The sequence below is a fragment of the Cuculus canorus genome, chromosome 22 (assembly GCF_017976375.1).
Source record: "Cuculus canorus isolate bCucCan1 chromosome 22, bCucCan1.pri, whole genome shotgun sequence".
Lineage (NCBI taxonomy): Eukaryota > Metazoa > Chordata > Aves > Cuculiformes > Cuculidae > Cuculus > Cuculus canorus.
The window spans coordinates 6,040,242-6,062,306 of record NC_071422.1 but is presented as its reverse complement, the minus strand read 5'-3'; the positions used below and the strand labels follow the sequence as shown (position 1 = coordinate 6,062,306).

General features: G+C 50.8%; 1 protein-coding gene across 4 annotated transcripts; it reads right to left on the bottom strand.

Annotated features, from left to right (window-relative positions):
* Positions 1-881: 881 nt before the first annotated feature.
* Positions 882-20,633, bottom strand: INPP5B (inositol polyphosphate-5-phosphatase B). 4 transcript variants are annotated; one of them, XM_054086546.1, is made up of 22 exons: positions 20,397-20,633; positions 20,221-20,304; positions 19,698-19,795; positions 19,327-19,356; positions 18,495-18,605; positions 14,011-14,104; positions 12,359-12,529; positions 11,466-11,567; positions 10,964-11,078; positions 9,986-10,102; positions 9,016-9,203; positions 8,154-8,265; positions 7,906-8,015; positions 6,581-6,716; positions 5,924-6,034; positions 4,896-5,058; positions 4,277-4,512; positions 3,330-3,443; positions 2,866-2,950; positions 2,367-2,494; positions 2,048-2,159; positions 882-1,278 (listed from the first exon to the last, which is right to left on the bottom strand). In XM_054086546.1, exons 2-22 carry the CDS (start codon positions 20,235-20,237, stop codon positions 1,154-1,156), a joined length of 2,475 nt encoding a protein of 824 aa, XP_053942521.1. In that variant the 5' UTR covers positions 20,238-20,304; positions 20,397-20,633; the 3' UTR covers positions 882-1,153. The 4 variants fall into 4 exon arrangements, with proteins under 4 accessions (XP_053942521.1, XP_053942520.1, XP_053942522.1 ...); XM_054086545.1 differs by having other exon boundaries at positions 20,225-20,304; XM_054086547.1 differs by lacking the exons at positions 18,495-18,605; positions 19,327-19,356; positions 19,698-19,795; positions 20,221-20,304; positions 20,397-20,633 and adding an exon at positions 17,574-17,694.
* Between the last annotated feature and the right edge of the window lie 1,432 nt (positions 20,634-22,065).

The window sequence follows — 22,065 nt, the reverse complement described above, 5'->3', positions numbered from 1 at the left end:
GGGGCTAGAATGCGGGGGGCGGGGGCATACGCTCCGAGAGAGGGTTCGCGCATGCGCAGTGTCTGCCCCGAGCAGCGGCGAGCGTGTCGGGGGGTGTGGTGGGCGCTGGCGGTGGCTCCTCCCGCTGCTGCTGACCCCGAGTCCCGGCACCCGCGGGGGGAAGAGCCTTCTCCTAACGGCCAACCTAACCCTCCCCCGGCATCTTCCTGCCATTCCCTCAACTCCTGGCATTGGCCACAAAGAGAAGAGCACCTGCTCCTGCTCCTCTTCCTTCCTCCACTTCTTCTTCCTCCTCCTCTTCTTTTTCCTTCCTCCTCTTCTTCCTCCTTCCTCCTCTTTTTCCTCCCTCCTTCTCCTCCTCCCTTTCTTCTCCTTCCTTCCTTCTTCTTCCTTCCTTCTTCCTCCTCCCTCCCTTTCTTCTCCTTCCTTTTTCTTACTTCTTCCTTTCTTTTTCCTCCTTACCCCTCTCCCTTTCTTCTTCTTCCTGCTTCCTCCTCCCTCCCTTTCTTCTCCTTCCTTTTTCTTCCTTTCTTTTTCCTCCTCCCTTTCTTCTTCCTCTTTCCCCTTTTCTTCCTCCTTCCCCCTCCCTTTCTTCTTCTTCCTGCTTCCTCCCCCTTCTCGCCCTTTCTTCTTCCTCCCCCTTCCTCCCCACCCTTTCTTCTTCTTCCTCCTCCTTCACCCGCCCTTTCTTCTTCCTCCTCCTTCCCCCCCTTTCTTCTTCCTCCTTCCCCCTCCTCTTCCTCCTCCTCCTCCTCCTCCCAGGAAGCTGCAGACCATGATGAGGTCTCCCCTTCCCCAATGAACCGAGAGCCTAAACCCACCAACACCAAACACAGGCTGCAAATACGCACCGAGATCTTTTCACTTTAAAAAAAAGCGACTTAAAAATTCTGAGTTTTAATAGAAGTTAAATTAAATACACCGTAAATATCATATTTTATATTTTAGCTTGTCTACATACAGCTTCTTTAGAAATCTGACACAGGGTGCAGCTTAAACAGTGACGCCTGGTTGGAGCTGCCTGATCTGCCCCCTCAAAAGCAACAGATTGTATAAAATACTGTGATATTTAAAAAAAAAAAAGCATACTGTACAAAATAACCACTTTTACAGTAATTTCGTATCTAAAAAACACATTAGCTGTGTCTGTACTTCATGGTAAATTGTCTTCTCTCAAGAGGAACTGCTGGATAAACTGCTGAGCTTTCCTCTTCTCAGTTATATCAGGCAGAGGATGTCCAGGAGGAGGTCGGAGTAACAAACCACCAAATATGCTGGCTGCAAGAGAAGAAAAGCCACACAGACACTGAATAGCAGCTGCTCTGCTGCACGAGGAGGGCAACTCCACCAACCCCAGACAGTCAAAGTGAGAGGGCATGGCTTCAGAGACAGGCAGGACAACACAGATCGTAGAGTCAGAGAGTAGTTTGGGTTGGAAGGGACCTTAAAGATCGTCCAGTTCCAACCCCCCTGCCATGGGCAGGGACACCTCCCACTGGATCAGAGGCTCCAAGCCCCATCCAACCTGGCCTTGAACACCTCCAGGGATGGTGCAGCCACCACTGCTCTGGGCAACCTGTTCCAGAGCCTCAACACTCTCATGGTGAAGAAATTCCTCATTATGTCCAGTATAAATCTGCCCCTCTCCCGTTTATACCCATTGCCCCTCATCCTGTCCCCACAAGCCTTTGTGAACAGCCCCTCTCCAGCTTTCCTGGAGCCCCTTCAGGTACTGGAAGGTCACTATAAGATCTCCTGGGAGCCTTCTCTTCTCCAGGCTGAACAATCCCAACTCTCTCAGCCTCATATGGGAAGTCCTCCAGCCCTCAGATCATCTTTGTAGCCTCCTCTGGACCCGCTCCAGATGACTCTGGCATCTCCACATCCCTTCACAACTCCATTCAGACTGTTTTTCTGTGGGCTGTTGGCTTGGTTTTAACAGCTTCAAAGCAGCAGGGGCCAAGACCGCATTCGCTTTGGAGAAACACATCGTGTTACACGCACTGCAAAGCCCCTCTGAACAGAATGGTTATTTTGCTCGCCTTACCAAGAATATTGACATCCAAATGGTTCTTCCTTGAATTTTTCAGTAGTTCTCGAAGAAAAGCCATCAGATATTCAAACACATTTTTATGGCACCATGGCAGGTTAGAAAGAATCTGAGTAGGGAGAGAAAAACCAGCATTAACACTGAAGACCTAGCAATGGCTTCAATTTATCTACTACCAACATCACCCTGTCTGCAAAGACCAACAGCACTTGATAACCAAGAAGCAGCAGTTCTACATCCTTTCTATTCTTTGATTATTGAATTTCTAAGAGCAAAACCGGAAGGGACAAACAGCCCACAGCGAAGCCGGCAGTACCTGGCTGCTTAGCACGTAGTTGTCGGCGTTCTCCAAACAGCTGCTGTAGAACCTGGAGCAGATGACAGGCTCTGGTAGGCTTTCCAGAAAGAGCAGCAGTGCTTCTGCTACCGAGTGGTTGCTGCCAACTGATCCATAGACGGTTAAGGAAGAGGCAAGCACAGCGTCATCTATTTTGGTGGTATTTCCACCAAAATATTCATCTTGGATTCAGACTCCAAGCACTCCTCCTACTGTTCACAGCTTTGAATTAAATCACTTGATGCCTCATGGAAAGCTGTTTCCGTTGGCAGTCGGACTCTTGTGTAATTCATCAGCATCGCAAGGTCTCAGTGGGCACATTCGAACCAGGAGCAGCGAGGAGGAACTGCCGATCTCGATTACCTCCAGAGAGATGGGGATTTAAAACCCTGGTAGAGCACTAAAGACTGATCAAATCTTTCCAGCTTTGATCATTAAGGCATAGTGAGCTTTACCAAACATCAGTTGGAAAGGATACGGAGGGTATCGTGCATTCCTTTATCCAAACAATCTCGGATTTGCTCAAATTCAGATCTGAGGCCCGGCTGCTGAAACAGGTCCTCCTGCAGAGCAGACCATGAGTCACTCTCAAGGGAAACAGAAGTATTTGGGTAAATAGAGCAATGTGGTTATCATCTGGCTGGACAAATCTCTCCAAAGTGGTAGATTCCTGCACAAATCCCACCACAAGCAGCTCTAGAAAGGCTGTGGCAAGACAGCAGAGACCAGCATGGAAAGACGGCTGCTGATGCACACACACATTGAGCACCATCATGGAACAGTGCAACCTGGGGTACCAGGATCGCTTACCACAGAGACATCCTTTCTCTCTTTCTCCACTGGCCAAACATCCACAGTTAACGCTGACTGCCATTATCTTCTTCAAAACTAAACCTAACGCAAACAAAACCATTCGGGGTTTCCAGTACAAACACTGCCAACCTGCTGGGAAGCACTGCGGTACAAGTGATCCACCATCATCCACAGCTCCTTTGGAATGTCCATGGGCTTCTCAGCTTCAACATCGTCCTCACTCATTTCTAGTGGCATCAGGGTCTGAGAGAGAGAAAGGTGAGATGGGGAAAGGAAAAAAAATAAAGGGCAGCTAGACAAGTTCTTACTCTGCTCTGAAAAAAATGCTTCACAGAGCTTATACCTGAGAATTAGTACTCGTTAAGAAACTGCAGCTTCTCTCACCAGTCTTCATACAAGACCGGTTAAACAGGCACATTTCTATCAGAAGTCCAGGAAGAGAGAACAAGCTGCTCTCGTAAACACCCTCCACAAACACTCTGCTCTATGGAAGGGTTATATCAAGCCTCACATATAGACAACACGCATCTCCTTTCAACATGAAGAATTAGAGAATAGAATGGTTTGGGTTGGAAGGGACCTCAAAGCCCATCCAGTTCCACCCCCTGCCATGGGCAGGGACACCTCCCATGGGATCAGGGTCTCCAAGCCCCATCCAACCTGGCCTGGAACCCCTCCAGGGATGGGGCAGCCACCACTGCTCTGGGCAACCTGAGCCAGGGCCTCCCCACCCTCACAGCAAAATATTTCTTCCTAAAATCTCATCTCAATCTCCCCTCTTTCAGCTGAAAACCGTTCCCCCTCGTCCTATCCCTGCCCTCCCTCTGCAGTGCCACAGGCTCCAGGGAGAAGGTCTACAGTTTGAAGTCACACAGCTTTAAGCGTGTGGGCAGAACAAATGGGACCTTCCCTTGGGCACTCTATGGGAAATGGGCTGCTCGTCCAAGTGAGGAATTAATGCAAGGTGTGACAATGGTGCACGAACTGTATCAGCGTTCTCAGGCGAGGGACCAGGGAAGTGGAGGAAGTTTTAATGGTTCTTACAGGTTCAGAAGAAAATCTTGTCTTTAACTCACAAGTTTCCGAATGGATTCTGCTGACATGTCCTGGATCGGTTCCCTCATGTAACACAGCGTATGAATGGGAGACCCAAAGCAACTCGGCAAGTAGTCGCCCGTTACAGAGAGAAAATAATCCTTCCCCCTGATAAGACGCAAGACCAAGATATCTTCAAGTTTCTCCTCTCCAGAGTTCAAGCGGGTAGCTGTTGATTTATTAACAAACACCTCCAAGTCAATTGTGATCTCAGCATCTGCCAAAAGATGATGAAAAACCCAACCGGTGAAAAAAAGGCAGTAAACCAGTAAGACTGCAAACAGAATCATAGAATCATTAAGGTTGAAAAACACCTCTAAGGTCATCCAGCGCAATCATCAGCCCAACACCACTGTGCCTACTAAATCACGTCCATGTCTACATGCTTGTTGAACCCCTCCAGGGATGGAGACTCCACCACTGCCCTGAGCAGCCTCTTCCAATGCTTCACTACTCTTCCAGAGAAGATTTTCTTTCTAACATCCGATCTAAACCTCCCCTGGCACAACTTAGGCACAGCATTCTCAAAACAGCAGAGAGAACTAAGCCAGAGGGTGACAATTTTAGCTCGTTAACATGAGATGAAAAATAAGAGCTCACCTGACAGCAGAAAGCCCTTGCTGGGGTTAGCAATCAGCCACTCCTTGCAGTAGGTTTCCTCATCTGGTTTACTGACAAATTCGAACTGGCAAGGCACTTGCCCGTTGCGGATTGTAAACTTCTCCACTTGCAGCTGCATGTATTTAACATCCTCAAAATGGAACTGGAAACAAACAGCAGTCAGCATCAGCAGCCGGTTCCACCTCACCAAGCACCAGCAGCAACTCCCGTCCCTGCGGTTTAATCATTAAGCAGCAAGATGCCTAGATCAACCCTCTTGGCTCCCACACCCCGTCTCTTCTAGGATTACGAAGGATTACGTTTGCTTACTCTGTGTGCTGGAGCCCTTTAAAGCAAACGCTCCCCTCAAATAACCCAACGACACCTGAGAACAAGGGAGCTGCAGCCTCAAGCATCTCCTTTGCTTATCTTCTAGAGTCTCCAACACACAAAGCCAATGCTGGTCTGTGAACTTCTCCAAATCCTTCAGATGTTCCATGTAATGTTCCAAAGGAGTCAGGGCAAGGCCACAAAGCACCCCTCTACTCCCTCTCTCCTTAGGGAGTAACACATCTACGCTTCAACCTGGTACCGGGAATGCAATTTATCTCCATCTGAACAAAACCAAATATTTCTGGGGCTTGTAAACAGAGTACATCTGGAAATCCTAGAACCTCTAGGTTGGAAAAGACTCTTAAGATCGAGCCAAACCACACCTGTCCACTATTAAATTATTTCCCTGAGCACTTTATCTAGATGTCTTTTAAATACCTCCTGGGATACCTCAATCACCTCCCTTAACAGCCTGTTCCAGTGCTTGATAACCCTTTTGGTGAAGAACTTTTTCCTGTTGTCCAATCTGAGCCTCTCCTGGAGCAGCCTGAAGCCATAAAGTCAAAATATTCCACTTTTTTGGACCAGTCCCCTGGGTCCCGAGTCCATCTAATGTACTTCTGCTGATGGAACACCCATCTGGGTCCAAGGTTGCCCGGTTTCTCGAGCAGTCACTGGACAGGAACATACCATACCTCTCTCTGGGAGAGGGTCACCGACGGGATGTTGGCATTCTCCAGCTTATCCAGCGAGCGGACTATTTCCTCAAAGGCTTTTCGGTAGAGCTCCTCGTTGACCACTTTCACCTGAAAAGGGGACACGCTGCACCCACCAGCATCCACAGGAGATCTGTAATCCAGCCCGACACCCCGGAGGCCGTTCGGTTATATCAGCGCGTACGCAACAAAGGTAACGAACAGAGCCACATGGAGCACTACAAGATCTTCTCAGGATCCAACAGGATCCAGAACCAGCATGGGAATCACGCCCTTAGCATCCTATCAGCTCGTGATCAGAAAAAGCTGACCATAAGCTCCGGTGGTGTTGTGTTGTCAGTGCTGTGCCAATTATTAGGATTCTGTGCAAATGATTAGGAAAATAAGAAAAAACGGCAAAAGAAAACCTCTGAAAACACACGTACAGATATTCATGTGTTATTCTGCTTAACTGAGGCACCAACACAACCCATACTGCGAATAACAGCCCTGTTATATCTTATCGAGCCCACCTTTTAAGCCATTGTTCTCTGTGGATGCCATAAAAAGCAGGAGCAGAGGGAAACCCCACCTCCTTCCCTTCCTTGTGCAGGAGGAGGTCGGCAGAGTCATTTCCTTCAGCAGTGACGCGCTTACCCCAATATCAAACACAGAGCTAACAGGCTTATGGTCACTGATCTTCAGAGCCATATGGCTGCGGTAGCTCAGCTGAGCGACGTTCTGCCCTTTCCAGAGGATCCGGTCACACCAGGCTGGAACGCGGCACTTCTCACTAAAAGAGAGGTAGAAACAGCAGTTGAGGCAGAATAACACCACGAGGCAGAATCCTGCTCTCCCAGAGCAGTGGTGTTTCCTCGCACAGCCTGGAGCTGGGTCTGTCAAAGCTGTATTTTCCACAGCTTCTTTGAGTGCTTCTACCAAGTTTGATTGCTCTTAGGTGCCTCTGTACCTTCTATATCTGCTATGGGGTCTCCAGCTGCATCTCTACACGCTTCCTACTGCTTCAGAGACCCAATCGTTTCGCTCTTTTGATACAATTAACATATAAAACAATACCCAAAGACACTTTTGACCATAAGAACCATGAAGAATAAGAACTTGGGCTCCACCCTTTAAAGAATCATGGAATATGTTGGGTTGGAAGGGACCTTAAAGCCCATCCAGTTCCATCCCATCCCATGAGCAGGGATACCTCCCACTGGAGTCAGTTGCTCCAAACCTCATCCAACCTGGCCTTGAACACCTCCAGGGATGGGGCAGCCACAGCTTTCCCAGGCAACCTGGGCCAGTACCTCCCCATCCTCACAGCAAAACGTTTCTCCTCAAGATCTCATCTCAATCTTCTCTCTTTCAGCTTAATTTTTATTTATATTAATATATTATTAATATTAATACAAATAATTTTTGCTTCTCCTGGCTGCTCCACAGATTCCATTCCTGCATTGGAAGCCAGCGTTCCCAGTTCACTAAGAACGGGTCAGCCACTCCACAGAGCTCACTACAGGAACGATGGTTCTCCAAGCGTTTCGGAGAACACACTCAGCTACAGACAAACACAAATGCACCGCTGCGAGCTCAAGCTGCTCTGGCCTGGACAGCTATAGCAAAGATCAGCAAATAAAAGATCTTATAAAATTTGCTTAGGAAAAATACCCGAACTAAAGGAATGAAACGAAAATGATTCCTGAATTTTGTCACCTCTAAGAGGGAACTCAATTAATTACTCCTGGGAAAAAAAGATGAGGAATATGTGACAAAAAGCAGTGGATGAAAAGCTATATAAATAAATGTAAACTAAAGATGGGGTTTGGAGCCAAGGGAGAGGAAACACAATAAGCTCAGAATTGTTTCTGTTTACAGCTATTAGACCTGCAATTCCTTTTAGCTTTGTTTTCACTGCCCTCAATGATAACATCAGCTGTGAGTAGCACCACACCTCACACATGAGATAACCGTGGTACCTTGTGTCCCAGTCATCACAGCCCGCATCGTATTTGTATGTCGGCTGGAAAGAAATCTCTCCCTCCGTAAAGCCTTCAAAGACTGCGTTTGCATTCATTTGCCTCTTTAGCTGTGAAAGAAATCAAGCCAAAAAGTGTCATTTTCCCTAAGCACAATTCCCATATGGGCCAAAAGAGATGCCCAGCCCTGAGGAGGCCAAGGACTAACGCCCTCAGCACCAGCAGCAAGCAGGGAGAGACATCAGTACCTGGTCGTATCGACAAAGCTCTAGAAATGCTCTCTTATCTACCAGCTGCTTCACTCTGGCCACATCCAGTTCCTCCAGCCGATAGTTGAGGTCACCCAGCCATAAGATCACACTGAAAGAGAATGCACACCACAAGTCTGCGACGAGGCTTGGAGATGTCGGAAAGACACGCTGAGGAAGCACTCTGACCACCCATCGGCTCCTCTCAGCTCAACAGGACCAGGTGGATGCTGTGTCTTGAGGCATCATCACAGAACAAGTAAGAGTGAAAACTTGAAAGAGAAGGAACATTTTCTACCTTTGCTGGTTTGAATTCCTGTTCTGCAAGTTTGTCGCTACCTCTTAGTAATTGGTACTTTCAATATTCCAAATTGGCGAAACCCCACAACCCAGCTGGGAAATCAACATGGATTATTGTGGCATTCTCGCTTCACGCTTGAACATTAAACAAAGCCTGAAGGAGCATAAGGTGGCAAGTGGCAGGGCAGAAAGCTATCACAGAATGGTTTGGGTTGGAAGGAACTTCAAAGCCCATCCAGTTCCACCCCCTGTCATGGGCAGGGGCACCTCCCACTGGATCAGGGGCTCCAAGCCCCATCCAACCTGGCCTGGAACCCCTCCAGGGATGGGGCAGCCACCACTGCTCTGGGCAACCTGTTCCAGGGCCTCACCACCCTCACAGCAAAACATTTCTTCCTAATGTCTAATCTACGATAAAGCACTCCTGGACCTTCTAAGCTGACAATTTGATCACTGGGGACCCCTTCTCCCATCTCCACTGAGAGAACCTCACACCCCAGTACACTCAGAAGTTTCTTTCTTGCCACATGCAGCGATTCAGAGAGTCAGATGTAAATCATACTCGTGTTTGGCAATAGTGAGAGGGGGCAAATTTAGATCCGACTGGCAGAACTGCATCCGAGAGCAGATGTCCTTGAAGTCCTGGTTCCTCCGTTCATATTCCTCCGTGTGAGCTGCGAGGTGAGAATTCACAACGCAGACACTGGTGTTGTGGAATTTAAACCTTATGGCAACACCACCTTTGTTACCCTGAAAGATAAAGACAAAGACGTTGGTGAGAAGCTTCTACACAACAGATGAACCCATAAAATGAGTCACTAGCAGTGGACAAGCCAGAAGACCTTCAGGCAGACCATTTAATTGCAGAGGAAGGAAAAGGCTGGAAACACCAATTAGTGATAACGGCTTCATGGATTCAAGTCAGTAAGTCATGTGAGAGTTGCACACAGCAAGCAAGCACAAGGAACTCAGTTTGTAATTCAGGAATTAACTAATCCAGAAGGAAATTAAAATTGGTAATGGGTGTTTCAACACAAACCGTAATGAAGTTGGAAATGGGGGAGGAAGCACGTGGCTCAGCTGATCAAAAATACCTTCATCAGGTTATGGCTGCAGAGTTCGCAGACCTACATTCAAAGGGCAAAGGCTTCATTCCAATGATGTGGAATGGCAGGAGGCCAGGAAGTCCTCCTCAGAAAAACTAATCTAGATAGACATGTTTCTTCTGCTCATGTTTCCTTGTGATATTTGCTTTGGGCAATATCAGAGCCAGCATCAAAACGGCATGAGAGCAGGGCCCCACGGAGCTCCAGCACGTGGAAATGGAAAGAAAAGCCTGCAGAAGAAGTTCTCCCAGCAGGTCCTTAAGCCTTTGTGAGCACACGGCCGTTCCCTCCATCGGTGCCCTGAGCTGGCACCGGGACAGAACTACGTGTTGCTAAAGGCAGCTGGAGGAATAATCACTACATCCGAAGAGAGGGGCTCTCCAGGGCTCTTCCAAATCTCACCCCATGCGCAGCTGCCATTCTTACCATCCTCCCCATGATTCCGGTTCCTACAGTCTCGATTTCCACCTCGGAGACGTTCAAAGCAAGGTCTGCTTTCACATACAACAGGAGCATGATTCCCACCAGCCGCACAAGTTTCACCTGAAAAACAGATCCTGTTCCATTAAATACCAGGATGGGAGGGGTTTGATGAGAGAAGGTGCGTCAACCCAGGCCAGAACATGTGCCACCAAAACACAGATGAAGAAAAATAAGAGTTGTTGGCTCATCCAACAGGCTCACTGTATGCAGGCACTCCAGCAGCACGGTGCAGGGAGAAGCCATGGACCAGCACAGCAGTAAATGAAGCCAAAGCCCAAAGCAAACCCTACAGCACAGGCAAAACCCATGGAAAAAGCTTCCCTTCAACAGTGACAAAAGACAAGGCAGATCTCAGGAGCAGGAGCCAAACATAAGCAGTAGTCCTGCCAAGATTCCTTCACAACTCATTCCAGCAGGCATTGTGGAGACAAAACGGGCACACTGCTGGCTCATATTCAGCTCCTGTCAACCAGCACCACCAGGTCCTTTTCCACCGGGCACCTTTCCAGCCGCTCTTCCCCAAGCCTGGGGCGTTGCACGGGGTTGTTGTAGCCCAAAGGCAGGACCTGGTGCTGAGCCTTGCTGAACCCCATCCCGTTGGCTTTGGCCCATCGATCCAGCCTGGCCAGGTCCCTCTGCAGAGCCTTCCTGCCCTCCAGCAGATCCACACTGCCACCCAGATTGGTGTCATCTGCAAACTCACTCAATCCCCTCACCCAGACGCTCTAATCTCCTGTTGCACACCCTGCACAGCAGCACTACCTTTGGCACCCCCAGAGCACACTTCCGAGTGAGAGAAAGCCTACAGACAATGAGCCTCTGGAAGACAAAGCAGTTGAGGACAGGGAGAAAAGCAGAGGGAAGAAGAGGCCCAAGTGGAAAATGATTCCACAACCAAACGACCCCAAAAAACACATTTACCTTTGCGTATTTGGCATCTGGGTGAAGACTATCAGTTACAGCTTTAAACCATTCTTCTTCCTTCGGAGTATCATTGAAAAAGAAGGCTTCTTTACTCAGATCAAGCTCCTGGAAACTGAGTTAGAGGAAGGAACCCATGGATGCTTGCACTTGTTTATAGCTCCGCAGCCCTCCCCTCTGGGAAAGCACTAAATTTATACTCACTAAATTTATAACTCCCAACTCTGATCTGGTTATGTTGATTTTAGAGGTTTATTAAGTGGAAAGCTGAATTATTATTAGTATTAAATTGAATAGCATTAAAGATTCTGTAACTCTGCAGTACCAGAGGCCAAACACTACCAGAATACAATCCCTTTCAGGCGAGGCAAACACGCGCTCCGAAGCGTGATGGGACAAGGCAAAGCAAACATCCCTCGGCGGCAGCGTCCTGGCTGAACACCCTCAGGCTGTGGAGTCACAAGTGGAGGTTTGGAAGGTCAGGCCAGAAAGAGACACTCACCCCACACAGTAAACGTCTGGAGGCTCTGCATCGCATCTCAACCACGGCTGGAGGCTTTCTTTGGGGGATTGACCGTTCACGTTGTACGTCCCAACAAAAAACCTGCAAGGAAATCAATTCCATCCCAGAGCTGCAGCTTGTGGAGCCGACAGAAATACCACTCTTACTAACCCATGTACTCAATGCTGCATCCAACTGTTCCCAGGGGGGAAATGGGAAATTGTGACAAAGTTTGAAATCCCTAAAATGATTCCATTACAGCATCACAGAATCATAGAATATACATGTAGTATTAAACCAAAAATTATATTGTTTCATGTAGTTTTAAAACAAAAAAAAAAGACTAGAGCCATGCAGTAGTAGCTTGAACTGATAAACTCAGAGAATGACACGCACAAAAGGATTTCAATACCACTAAAGTTTTGATCCTAATTATCTTTCCCCCAAAGAATTTATGAGCTCAGGGATATGATTTAGTAGTCAACAGGTACGGTTGGACTTCATGATCTCAAAGGTCTCTTCCAACCTAGGAATTCTATGATTCTATCAGAACAACAACATGGACAAGCAGTGACTAGAACAGTGAAAGAGGTGCCCAGAATTGATGCTTTTCCAGACACATTCCAAAATAAGCACAGGAAAAAGTCATTTCAAAAAGGCCATTTTCTCAACAAGAACCTTGAGAGGCAAGCGTTGACAGAGACATGAATGAAATTCTTCTCTGCTAATGCCAAAACGAGGAAAGAAAGGTATTCAGGAAAGTACGAATCATACTCTTCTATAAATGTTCCTATATGCTGGGACACTGAATGAAATAGCGAACATGGGTTATTTTGACAGCTGACACTAAATAACTTACTCCCCATAAAGACAAGATCAGGAATAATTGTTACCTGAAGCTCTGGAGATGTGTGTAGGAATCCTCCATTTGTAGAAGCTGAGATTTAACAATAGTATCTCTCAGTCCAAACTTTGGCTCTGCTAAGATTGAAGCCTTGTTTGAAGCCATGACGCTGGAAGACCGTATCATCTCAGTTGTCACTTCAGCTTTGAGTTTGTTTTGCCTGCAAACGAAAGCAAAACTATGTGATGAAATCCAGGAGATACCCACACCCTAAACAGCTTATTTCTGCCACCGAGGGCTTGATTCACATCCATCTGCCTACTATGCTAAAGACAGATCATCACTGTTTGGGACAAGCAAACAAGGCTGAAATGAGTATTTCTTACAGCAGCTCAGATCTCTAAATAAAACCAGTGTAATCTCTATCTCCAGTGGTTCTCACTAACCTGGTGCAGTTGATTCAGAGCTGCCCTTACTCTCACCTGGATGCTGATCGTCGAATCATGGAATGGTTTGGGTTGGAAGAGAACTTAAAGCCTATCCAGTTCCACACCCCTACCACGGGCAGGGACACCTCCCACTGGATCAGGGGCTCCGAACCCCATCCAACCTGGCCTTGAAGACCTCGAGGGATGGGGCAACCATCACTGCTCTGAGCAACCTGAGCCAGGACCTCACTTGCCTACACCTCTCCGGCTTACTGGAGCAAGAAGATGCAAATCTAATCTCTCGCCGCCTCCGCTCAGCTCTTCTGACCTCAGCAGAAGAATGAAAGACCGTGTGCGTCTACAAAACTTCCCAGTGGAAAACTTCTAGCTCTGCCTAGAAAGGAGGCAGCAAAGAGTGGGTGGAGGTGGATTCATTGGTGGTGGCTCTGCAAACTCCCTGTGAAACAGGAATAGCGCCACGGCTTGGGAGTTCAAGCGGACGATACAAATCTAAGGTCAAGAACCTGCACACCAGTGCCAAGGAGAGCAGGCAGGCTCTGAAGGATGTACAGCAGGGTCCTGGGAACTGGAAAATGAAACGGTAACATTGGAAGAGTGTATCTATGAGTCGGGGTGGCCCCGAGCCAAAGCTCTCTGAATTCAAAATAAACAATGCCAGCAGGTCCCGTCCTGCTGAACAGCAAAAATGTGCCCAAATAGGGGCCGAGCAGGGCTGAGAGACTGAGTTGAAACACTTACTGAAGTCTTGACAGCATGCTTATGTTGAACATTTTATTTCCTACCTAGAATCTGCAGATTCTCTTCTCTAAAAGCCACCAATTTCTGCTCCAGAGCCCACCGCCTTTGGGTCTGTAACGGACACGGTCGCTTGGCAGATGGAACGAGATAACACAGCCACAAGATTGCTCGAGCATTGCTGTGTGCACAGACCTCACACACAGGCACCAGAGACCAACTTCCCCACTCGCTTTCCAGCTGAAAACTGGGAAGGCTGGACAAGGAGAAAGCTCTCGGCACTTTCTTTTTCTTCCTCTGGACACCAAAGCATCAAGAATTTGCCCACTGCATTCCACCCAACCTAGAGGTACTAGAACGTCACTACTAGCTGTATTTACTGTCACTACACAGAGATATTCTGCATTGCTAACCCAACAAAGAGACATTGCCACCACTTACACTCCTCTCTAGACCTTCCCCAACGCTCCCTTCAGCTGCTTCACCAACTCCACACCAGCGGCGAGAAACACTCTACCTGGAAGCACTTTTATCGGTGCTGTCATGACTCCGGTTCTGACTAACTGCAAGTTTTTTTCCATTCTGTTTGATGCCGTCAGAGCCAACCACTTCTGGAAAAAAAAAAACAACAAAGTTTCATATTAAACACAAAGTCTTCTTTAATTTATCAGCGCCCGTATGCAAATACTGGCAAAAACCCGTGAGCAGAAGACAATTTAGTTTTGTGTGGAAAAACAAAGTGCCCACAAGCTCTCTTTCAGTTATCTGATAGACTGAGTTTATTTTGACAGTTCCGTGGTGATGTAGCTTCCTCTTCAGAAGAAAAGCCGACACCAGCAATGCCGTGTGGGCAGGGAAAGCAGCAGCTACTGGTGCTGCCTGTCTGCTTGCTTTTGACTCTCCCTCCTGGGTAAGTCAAACCAGGATTTAAGTAGCACAAAATCCAGAGTTTTATGCTAGGAATCCAAAAAAATGTATGTTAATAACAGGGTTTGCTTTTCCGAAGGAAAACAACGTACAAAGAAAGAAAGAAAAAGCAAGGGGATGAACCAAAATCCCTTCATTTAAAGGTTTTCTACCAACCTGGGAATACAGAGCAAAGCATAAGGGTCCCTGCCTCGAGGCAGCGAGTAGAGTCAGCACATGAACGCACCGTACCTTAGCAGAAACAAGCGCCTCGATGCAAATTGCCCATTCCTAACAAAATAACAGGGCTGCTACCATGCAAATAGAACCAAATACAAGTGAGACACGGAGCACATCACACTACGTCAGTGAAACTTGACCGGTCTTTCCGCATTTTGTTTCAGTTACAACATTCTGCTCCTACAAGGGGCAAAATAACAGTTAAAAAAAAGAGGTTTCTACGCGGGAATCTCTGTGTTTAAGACACACAAGCAGCAATCTCAGGCTATGCTACTCAACACACATATCTAACGGTTATATAGAAGCTGTTTTAAGATTATAAGCTTCTATTTACTTGGCTGAGCTTCTCTTTCAGAGAGCACAATCCAGAAAAGTTAAGATGTTGTTGCTCTCCGAGTGCATTCTCCAGGACAAAAGCGCAAACCAGAAACAGAACTTGAAGTGCTTTAACCTTAGCACTGCAGCATAAACAAGTTGACAAGAAGTGGCCTTATTCTCGGCTTGGAAAAGCTCTCCTGCCCAAGGGCCCTCTGTGAATAAAGATGGTGTAAGAGGATTTATCAGAGGAATGCGTCACTCCAACCTCACTGCAACCCACACAGCCAAAGCCATGGAGAAGCACGGGCAGCTCTGGGACACGGATTCTCGACAAGCTGTTGCAGAAAATGCCTTTCCTCTACAGGCATTAAGTACTCAGTGCTGCCTGAACCTCTCCGAGTTTTCCCAACGAAAGATGGATTTCATCAAGATAGCGACAAGAACCAACTCAACTTTCACTTTAACAACTCTTTCTGTTGTAACGGGAAGGGAGAAGCAGCTCAGGCTTTGTTACCCGTACAGGAGGATGCCCCCCACTCCGTGTTGCTATGGAATCCACAGATTGGAATTCAGTTTTGCATTCTAACCTCATTAGCAGCAATCAGTTTTAAGTAGGATTCTCCTGCGAGATTAGCCCTGGAAAAGGGTTGTTTCCTTCAGATGAACGTATACCTGGATATGGAACCAGAGGGACCATACGTTAGCGATCTGATGTGGAACTTTTCAGCAGATCATACCCTCGTTCCATAATTAAACTGGGCAGGCAAATTAAGAGCTGTGCGCAGCGATTAGGGAACAGCGGAATGGGTATGGCCCGAATTCAACAGGATTTGCAGTTACATGAGATTTAAGAAGTAATAAAGACCTTCTTGTTAGAAACGTGCAGTGACATAGCAGCACTCTAGTAAAGTAGGATAAAGTAGGATCCGTGTGTAGGGTTCAAAAGGGAGAATTAAATTAGCCTTGCCATTAGTTATACGAGTCCCAGCCAACCTGCTCTTTACTTAACGAACATCTAAGCACAGTCCATGTGGGACTGCGCTGCTCTGGGCTGGAGGGAAGTAGTTTTGTTGGGTTCGTTGTTTCACATGAAGCAACACTGCAGTCGTGGAGGCGACGGCACGCGTGTGCACGCAGGCAGGATGTTAGGCAGGGGTTGCAACCAAAACTGCGAACATTAAACCGCACAGGGCAAAGCACTCTGAAATGGCTTTACAGATGCTCACGTTCGTTAGCCAGCCTTAATTCTCAGAAAACACAATGAACTTATATTACTCCACTAGCAAACAGTAGCATTTACACCATATGAAAGTTGTTAACTCCATACCCATATTCATTTAAGGACAAAATGAGCCACAGCTATGTCTGGATAACCTCACTCTCTATCAGTTTGTGTTCCAAAAGGCCCCAGAGAGCATTTTCTTCTGCTAATACAAAGGAGGGGGGGAAAAAAAAGAGGTCCCTAGACTCATCTGACTAAGAAAACAAAGCCATGCCTTGGAAGGACAGCTTTGCCAAAGCTCAAAGGTAGGATCTGATAAGAGTAAAGCTTCCCAAGGCATTCAAAGGGCTCCAGATAGAACAAATCACATCACTGAAGGAGCCAGGGCTGCGTTTCACTCCCAGAGGTGCTCGCGGCTCCCAGCCAGCACCGAGGCACGAGCTGACCCCAACCCCAAAGGGTGCCCCGGGGACCCCTCCCGCACTGCGTCCTCCAGGACAAAGTTCATCTCTTTTTTTAATTACTGATAAACACGGAAATAAAGCGAAGGACTGTTAGCGATACCAAACTGTGCCTTCCTGAACAGAGAGGAACCTCGTAAAGGAAGGCAGGCGAAGGCGGGACAGTGCAGTTGGGATTGTGCATCCCACCCTGACTTCCAGGGACCACTCCAGCTCTCCAAGTCTCCTCCAGGAGCACTTTGCATGGAGGGAGAGAGCGAAGGGCACGGGAGAGGAAAGATGGGGACACGGGAGAAGCGGGATACGGTGGGATGGAGCATGGGAGAAGGGGGATAAGGTGGGATGGGGACATGGGAGAAGCAGGATAGGGTGGGATGGGGACACGGGAGAAGCGGGATAGGGTGGAATGGAGCATGGGAGAAGGGGAATAAGGTGGGATGGGGACACGGGAGAAGTGGTATAGGGTGGGATGAATGGGGACATGGGAGAAGCGGCATAGGGTGGGATGGGGACATGGGAGAAGCAGGATAGGGTGGGATGGGGACACGGGAGAAGCAGGATAGGGTGGGATGGGGACACGGGATGGGGAGGGATAGGGACACGGGGCGGGGGAAGGCATGGGGGCACGGAGGGGGGGAGAAAGCATGGGGGCACGGGGGGGAGAAAGCATGGGGGCACGAGGCGGGGGGAGAAGGCATGGGGGCACAGAGGGGGAAGGGACAAGGCAGGTCCCGCCGCAGGCAGCCCCGGGGGGAAGCGGCTGCTTCCCGGGCACAACCGGCGCGGGAGAAGGGACCCGAGCACTGAATCCGCGGAGCCCCCGGGGGCGATGCCGAGAGCCCCGGTGGCCCAGCCCGCCCTGCCCTGCCCTGCCCGCGGGAGGGGTCCCCAAGCACTCAGCCGCTCCGCTCCCCGCCCCGACCCCGCGCTCACCTCGGCGCGGCCGCCCACCCGCGGACATCGCCGCCGCAAGCCCCGCTCCGGCTGGCCACGCCCCTCGCACTGACCACGCCCCTTCGTTCCCGCTAAGCCAATCCCGACGCGGCCGTCTGTGTTGGTCACGCCCACTCAATCTAACCACGCCCCTTGTCTTAGCCACGCCCCCTCGCGAGTGCGCCACTGATTCCGACACTGCCCTCTACGTTGGCCACGCCTCTTGCATTGGCCACGCCCCCGAGCCCCTGCCCAGCCAATCGCGACACCACCCCCTGCCCTTTGTACTGGCCACGCCCCCCACCTGCCCCCAATCCCGACACTGCCCTCTGTGCTGGCCACGCCCCTTGCTTTGGCCACGCCTCCCCGGAGAAGGCGCCAAGGAGATATTATAGCGACTTTGCAGTGCTTGAAAGGGCTCCAGGAAAGCTGGAGAAGGGCTGTTCATAAAGGCTTGTGGTGATAGGATGAGGGGGAACGGGTATAAACTGGAGAGGGGCAGATTTAGGCTTGATATAAGGAAGAATTTCTTCCCCATGAGAGTGGTGAGACCCTGGAACAGGTTATCCAGGGAAGCTGTGGCTGCCCCATCCCTGGAGGGGTTCCAGGCCAGGTTGGATGGGCCTTGGGCAGCTGATCCAGTGGGAGGTGTCCCAGGGGGGTTGGAACGGGATGATCTTTGAGGTCCCCTCCAACCCAAACTATTCTATGATTCTATGATCATGCAAGCAAAGTGCTTGTTGCAGCACTTGCAACTGCTCAGCCGGCACACGGCTCCTCGTTGCGGAGCCATCGGACAACGCAGAATCATCAGACTCCCAAATCAGCAGCAAGGCCAACGCTGCTCTCCCACACAGAGGCCAAATGCCACTTGCTCCAGCCCTGATCCCACGGCAAGGACGGATTGCTCGTTGCTCATACCTGGGCTGCACTCGGCCACCTCCTGCAGGAACGTGCGCGTATGGGAACCAAACGGCAACCGCACCATGAGCCGATCGTCTTCGGAACTTATCTGTATGGTCACATCGGAGCCTAAAGATGTTGGAAGAAGGAAAGCTCTTGTGGTCAGTGCTGATGAGCCTTCGGGCACAGAGCATCTTCTCTACCCTACAGCTGCTGGTGCCTGCACACAGAGATCAGCAACAAGGCTCCCCATGCCTTCTTATCATGGTCCTTTATCACATTTAAATGCCATTTAAAACCATAAAACCAGCATTTATAATCATTTTGATCCTGTTCTTGTAAGGGGCCTACAAGAAAGCCGGGGAGGGACCGTTTACAAAGGCCAGTAGGACAAGGGGCAATGGGTACAAACTGGAGAGGGGCAGATTTAGACTGGACATAAGGAGGAATTTCTTCACCATGAGAGTCCATGTTTCCCAGGGAAGTGGTGTCTGCTCCATCCCTGGAGGTGTTCAAGGCCAGGTTGGATGGGCCTTGGGCAGCCTGATCAAGTGGGAGGTATACCTGCCCTTGACACGGGAGTTGGAACTGGATGATCTTTATGGTCCCTTCCAACCCAAACTATTCTATGATTCAGTGGCAATAATGAATCTTCCAGTAGCAGTTTAAAAGCTTTTGGAAGAATTGTTCCTTCAGTTGAACTGGGTGGCAATACTCGTTAGCATGAACAGAATCAAGGCAAACAGCACGCTCAGCTCCCAACAGCATCTCCCCGGGTCAACAGCCCCACTCCCACCCACTGAGAGCGGGAATGCCCATCCCCTAGGTACTGAGCAAGAAATCAACTCACCAACAACGCGAAGGTCACTGTCAAGCACAACTGTGAAAGTGAAACAGCGTTCAGTCACAAAGCTGAGTAACGGGGTTTGCAGACTGCACTGACACCAGACTAATACCCACTTAGCTCCAACCTCCTTTGAGGAGCTGCAGAGATCAGTGAGGTCTTCCCCCAGCCTTCTCCAGGCTAAACAGCCCCAGTTCCCTGAGCCGCTCTTCATACAACTTGTTCTCCAAACCCTTCCTCATCTCCATTCCACTTCTCTTGACACGCTCCAGCCCCTCAATGTCTTTCTTGTATTGAGGGGCCCAAAACTGAACCCAAGATCTGAGGCATGGCCTCACTGACCCTGAACACAGGGGAAGGACGAAGTGTGTCAGTACCTTCTTCCACTGCAAACCCTTCCGTGATCGGGATGACTTTCTCCAGCCAGACATCCTCAGCCGTGATGGCCATCCGCCTGTGAGTGTACACATAGATCCTGCAAGCACAGAGCAGACACGGAGGCAGTGCCTCTTCGATTCCGGCATCTCCGCTGGTACGGACAGACCCCATCCCAGCCCACAGTGCCTGTTAGCACGAACCCCAGAGCAACTTCTCCACCATGTGCCCACCTGCCCGCTCACCTCGTTGTTTAGATAAGGCTCTATTTGACTTACTGGTAAAACACAACAGCCCAACAGCTTTGGGCTTTCCTCATCACCATCCATCACAAATGGGAGAAGAAATGCCAAGGCCTTCACCTCGCTACCTAACTGGACTCCACCCTGGTACAAAGTCCTTTGGATAGGAACAGCTTTCCAGGTGGTTTCCAAAGGCAGCAGGAGACTTGCCAAGCTCTTGGCTTTCCCGCAGACCCTTTTCCCACTGGGACCCTCTAGCATCGCCCCATGATGCCCACAGCACCTACGCGTGCTCTCCATCGCTCTGCACCAGGCCCAGCAGCCGGCTCCCGCCACGCTCCTCACCAGCCAGGACGCCCTGCACCGCCTGCGGATGGGGGTCAAGGAAAAGCGGGTCCAGCAGGAACCCAGTTTCCCCTCGCACGCCTCCCCGCAAATCCCACCGGGGGCAAAGGATATGATCCGGCAGGTTGCCGCGTCGCCCAGGCTCTCCTGGATGGCGACTGACTGGTCCATCCTTGGCTGGGCACTGGGACCAGCACCAGGAATGGCACCAGAGGCTGCCCCGGCCCCACTCCCTGGCACTGGTACTGGGCACCGGTACTGGTGGTGCCCCTAACCCTGGTCCCTGGCACCGGTACCGGTGGCTCCCCTGCTCCCACTCCCTGGCACCGGTACCAGTGGCTCCGTGTCCCAGCCCCGCTCTCCAGTACCAGTACCAGCAGTTCTCCTGGCTCCACTCCCTGGTACCGGTACCGGTGGCTCCTGTGGTCCTGTTCCCTCTCTCCAGCACCGGTACCGGTGACTCCTGCGGTCCTGTTCCCTCTCTCCGGTACCGGTGACTCCTGCAGTCCTTGTTCCTTCTCTCTTGCACCGGTACCGGTGACCCCTGTGGGTCCTGTTCCCTCTCTCCGGTACCGGTGACCCCTGTGGGTCCTGTTCCCTCTCTCCGGTACCGGTGGCTCCTGTAGTCCTGTTCCCCCTCTCCGGTACCGGTGACCCCTGTGGGTCCTGTTCCCTCTCTCCGGTACCGGTGACCCCTGTGGGTCCTGTTCCCCCTCTCCGGTACCGGTGACCCCTGTAGTCCTGTTCCCTCTCTCCGGTACCGGTGACCCCTGTGGGTCCTGTTCCCTCTCTCCGGTACCGGTGGCTCCTGCGGTCCTGTTCCCCCTCTCCGGTACCGGTGACCCCTGTGGTCCTGTTCTCCCTCTCCGGTACCGGTGGCTCCTGCGGACCTGTTCCCCCTCTCCGGCACTGGTACCGGTGGTTCCCCAGGTGCTGCTCCCAGTCTCCGGTACCGGTACCGGCACTGACAGCTCTCCCACTTCCCTCTCTGCACCGGTACCGGTGATTCCCCGTCCCAGCCGCACTCTCCGGTACCGGTACCTCCCCCAGCCCCGCTCCCCGGTACCGGTACCGGCGCTGACAGCTCCCCCCTCCCCTCTCCCCTCTCCGGTACCGGTGGCTCCCGCGGTCCCGTTCCCCCACCGGGCACCGGTACCGCTGCGTCCGCCGCCCCGGGGCAGCCCCGGCCCCTCCCCCGGCCCCGGGCGGGGCTCTGCGCCGATGGGTGACGCGGCGGGGCCGGAGCAGTGGCCGGGACGGAGGAACCCCGGGAGGCCTCAGGAGTGGGAACCGGAGAGACCCGACACCCTCTGCCACCGAACTGGGACCGGGAGAGCCCCGAGACCTCCCTGTCCCGCAGGATTGGGGCCAGGAGAGCCCCAAGACCCCCCCCTTGTCCCACAGGATTGGGGCCAGGAGAGCCCCGAGACCTCCCTGTCCCGCAGGATTGGGGCCAGGAGAGCCCCGAGACCCCCTTGTTCCACAGGATTGGGGCCAGGGGTACCCCAAGACCCCCCTCTCCCACCAAGCTGGGACTAGGAGTACCCCAAGACCCCCCTCTCCCACCAAGCTGGGACCAGGAGAACCCCAAGAGCCCCATGTCCCACAGTACTGGGAACCAAGAGAGCCCCAAGATTCCTCCCTCCGAGCTGGGACCAGGAGAACTCCAAGACCCACGTCTCCCACAAAGCTGGGGCCGGGAGTACCCCAAGAGTCGCCATCATCCCAAGCTGGGACCAGGAGAGCCCTGAGACCCCCTGTCCCACCAAGCTGGAGACCCCAA

Bases quoted from the DNA above. Each gene is read 5' to 3' on its own strand.
- INPP5B (XM_054086545.1), bottom strand. From the start codon at position 20,453: ATGGACCAGTCAGTCGCCATCCAGGAGAGCCTGGGCGACGCGGCAACC. The intron at 18,606-19,326 runs GTGAGTTGATTT...CAACATCTTTAG, and splicing joins CAGTGACCTTCGCGTTGTTG to GCTCCGATGTGACCATACAG. The intron at 2,951-3,329 runs GTTGGCAGTGTT...TCTGCTCTGCAG, and splicing joins ACCGCAGTGCTTCCCAGCAG to GAGGACCTGTTTCAGCAGCC.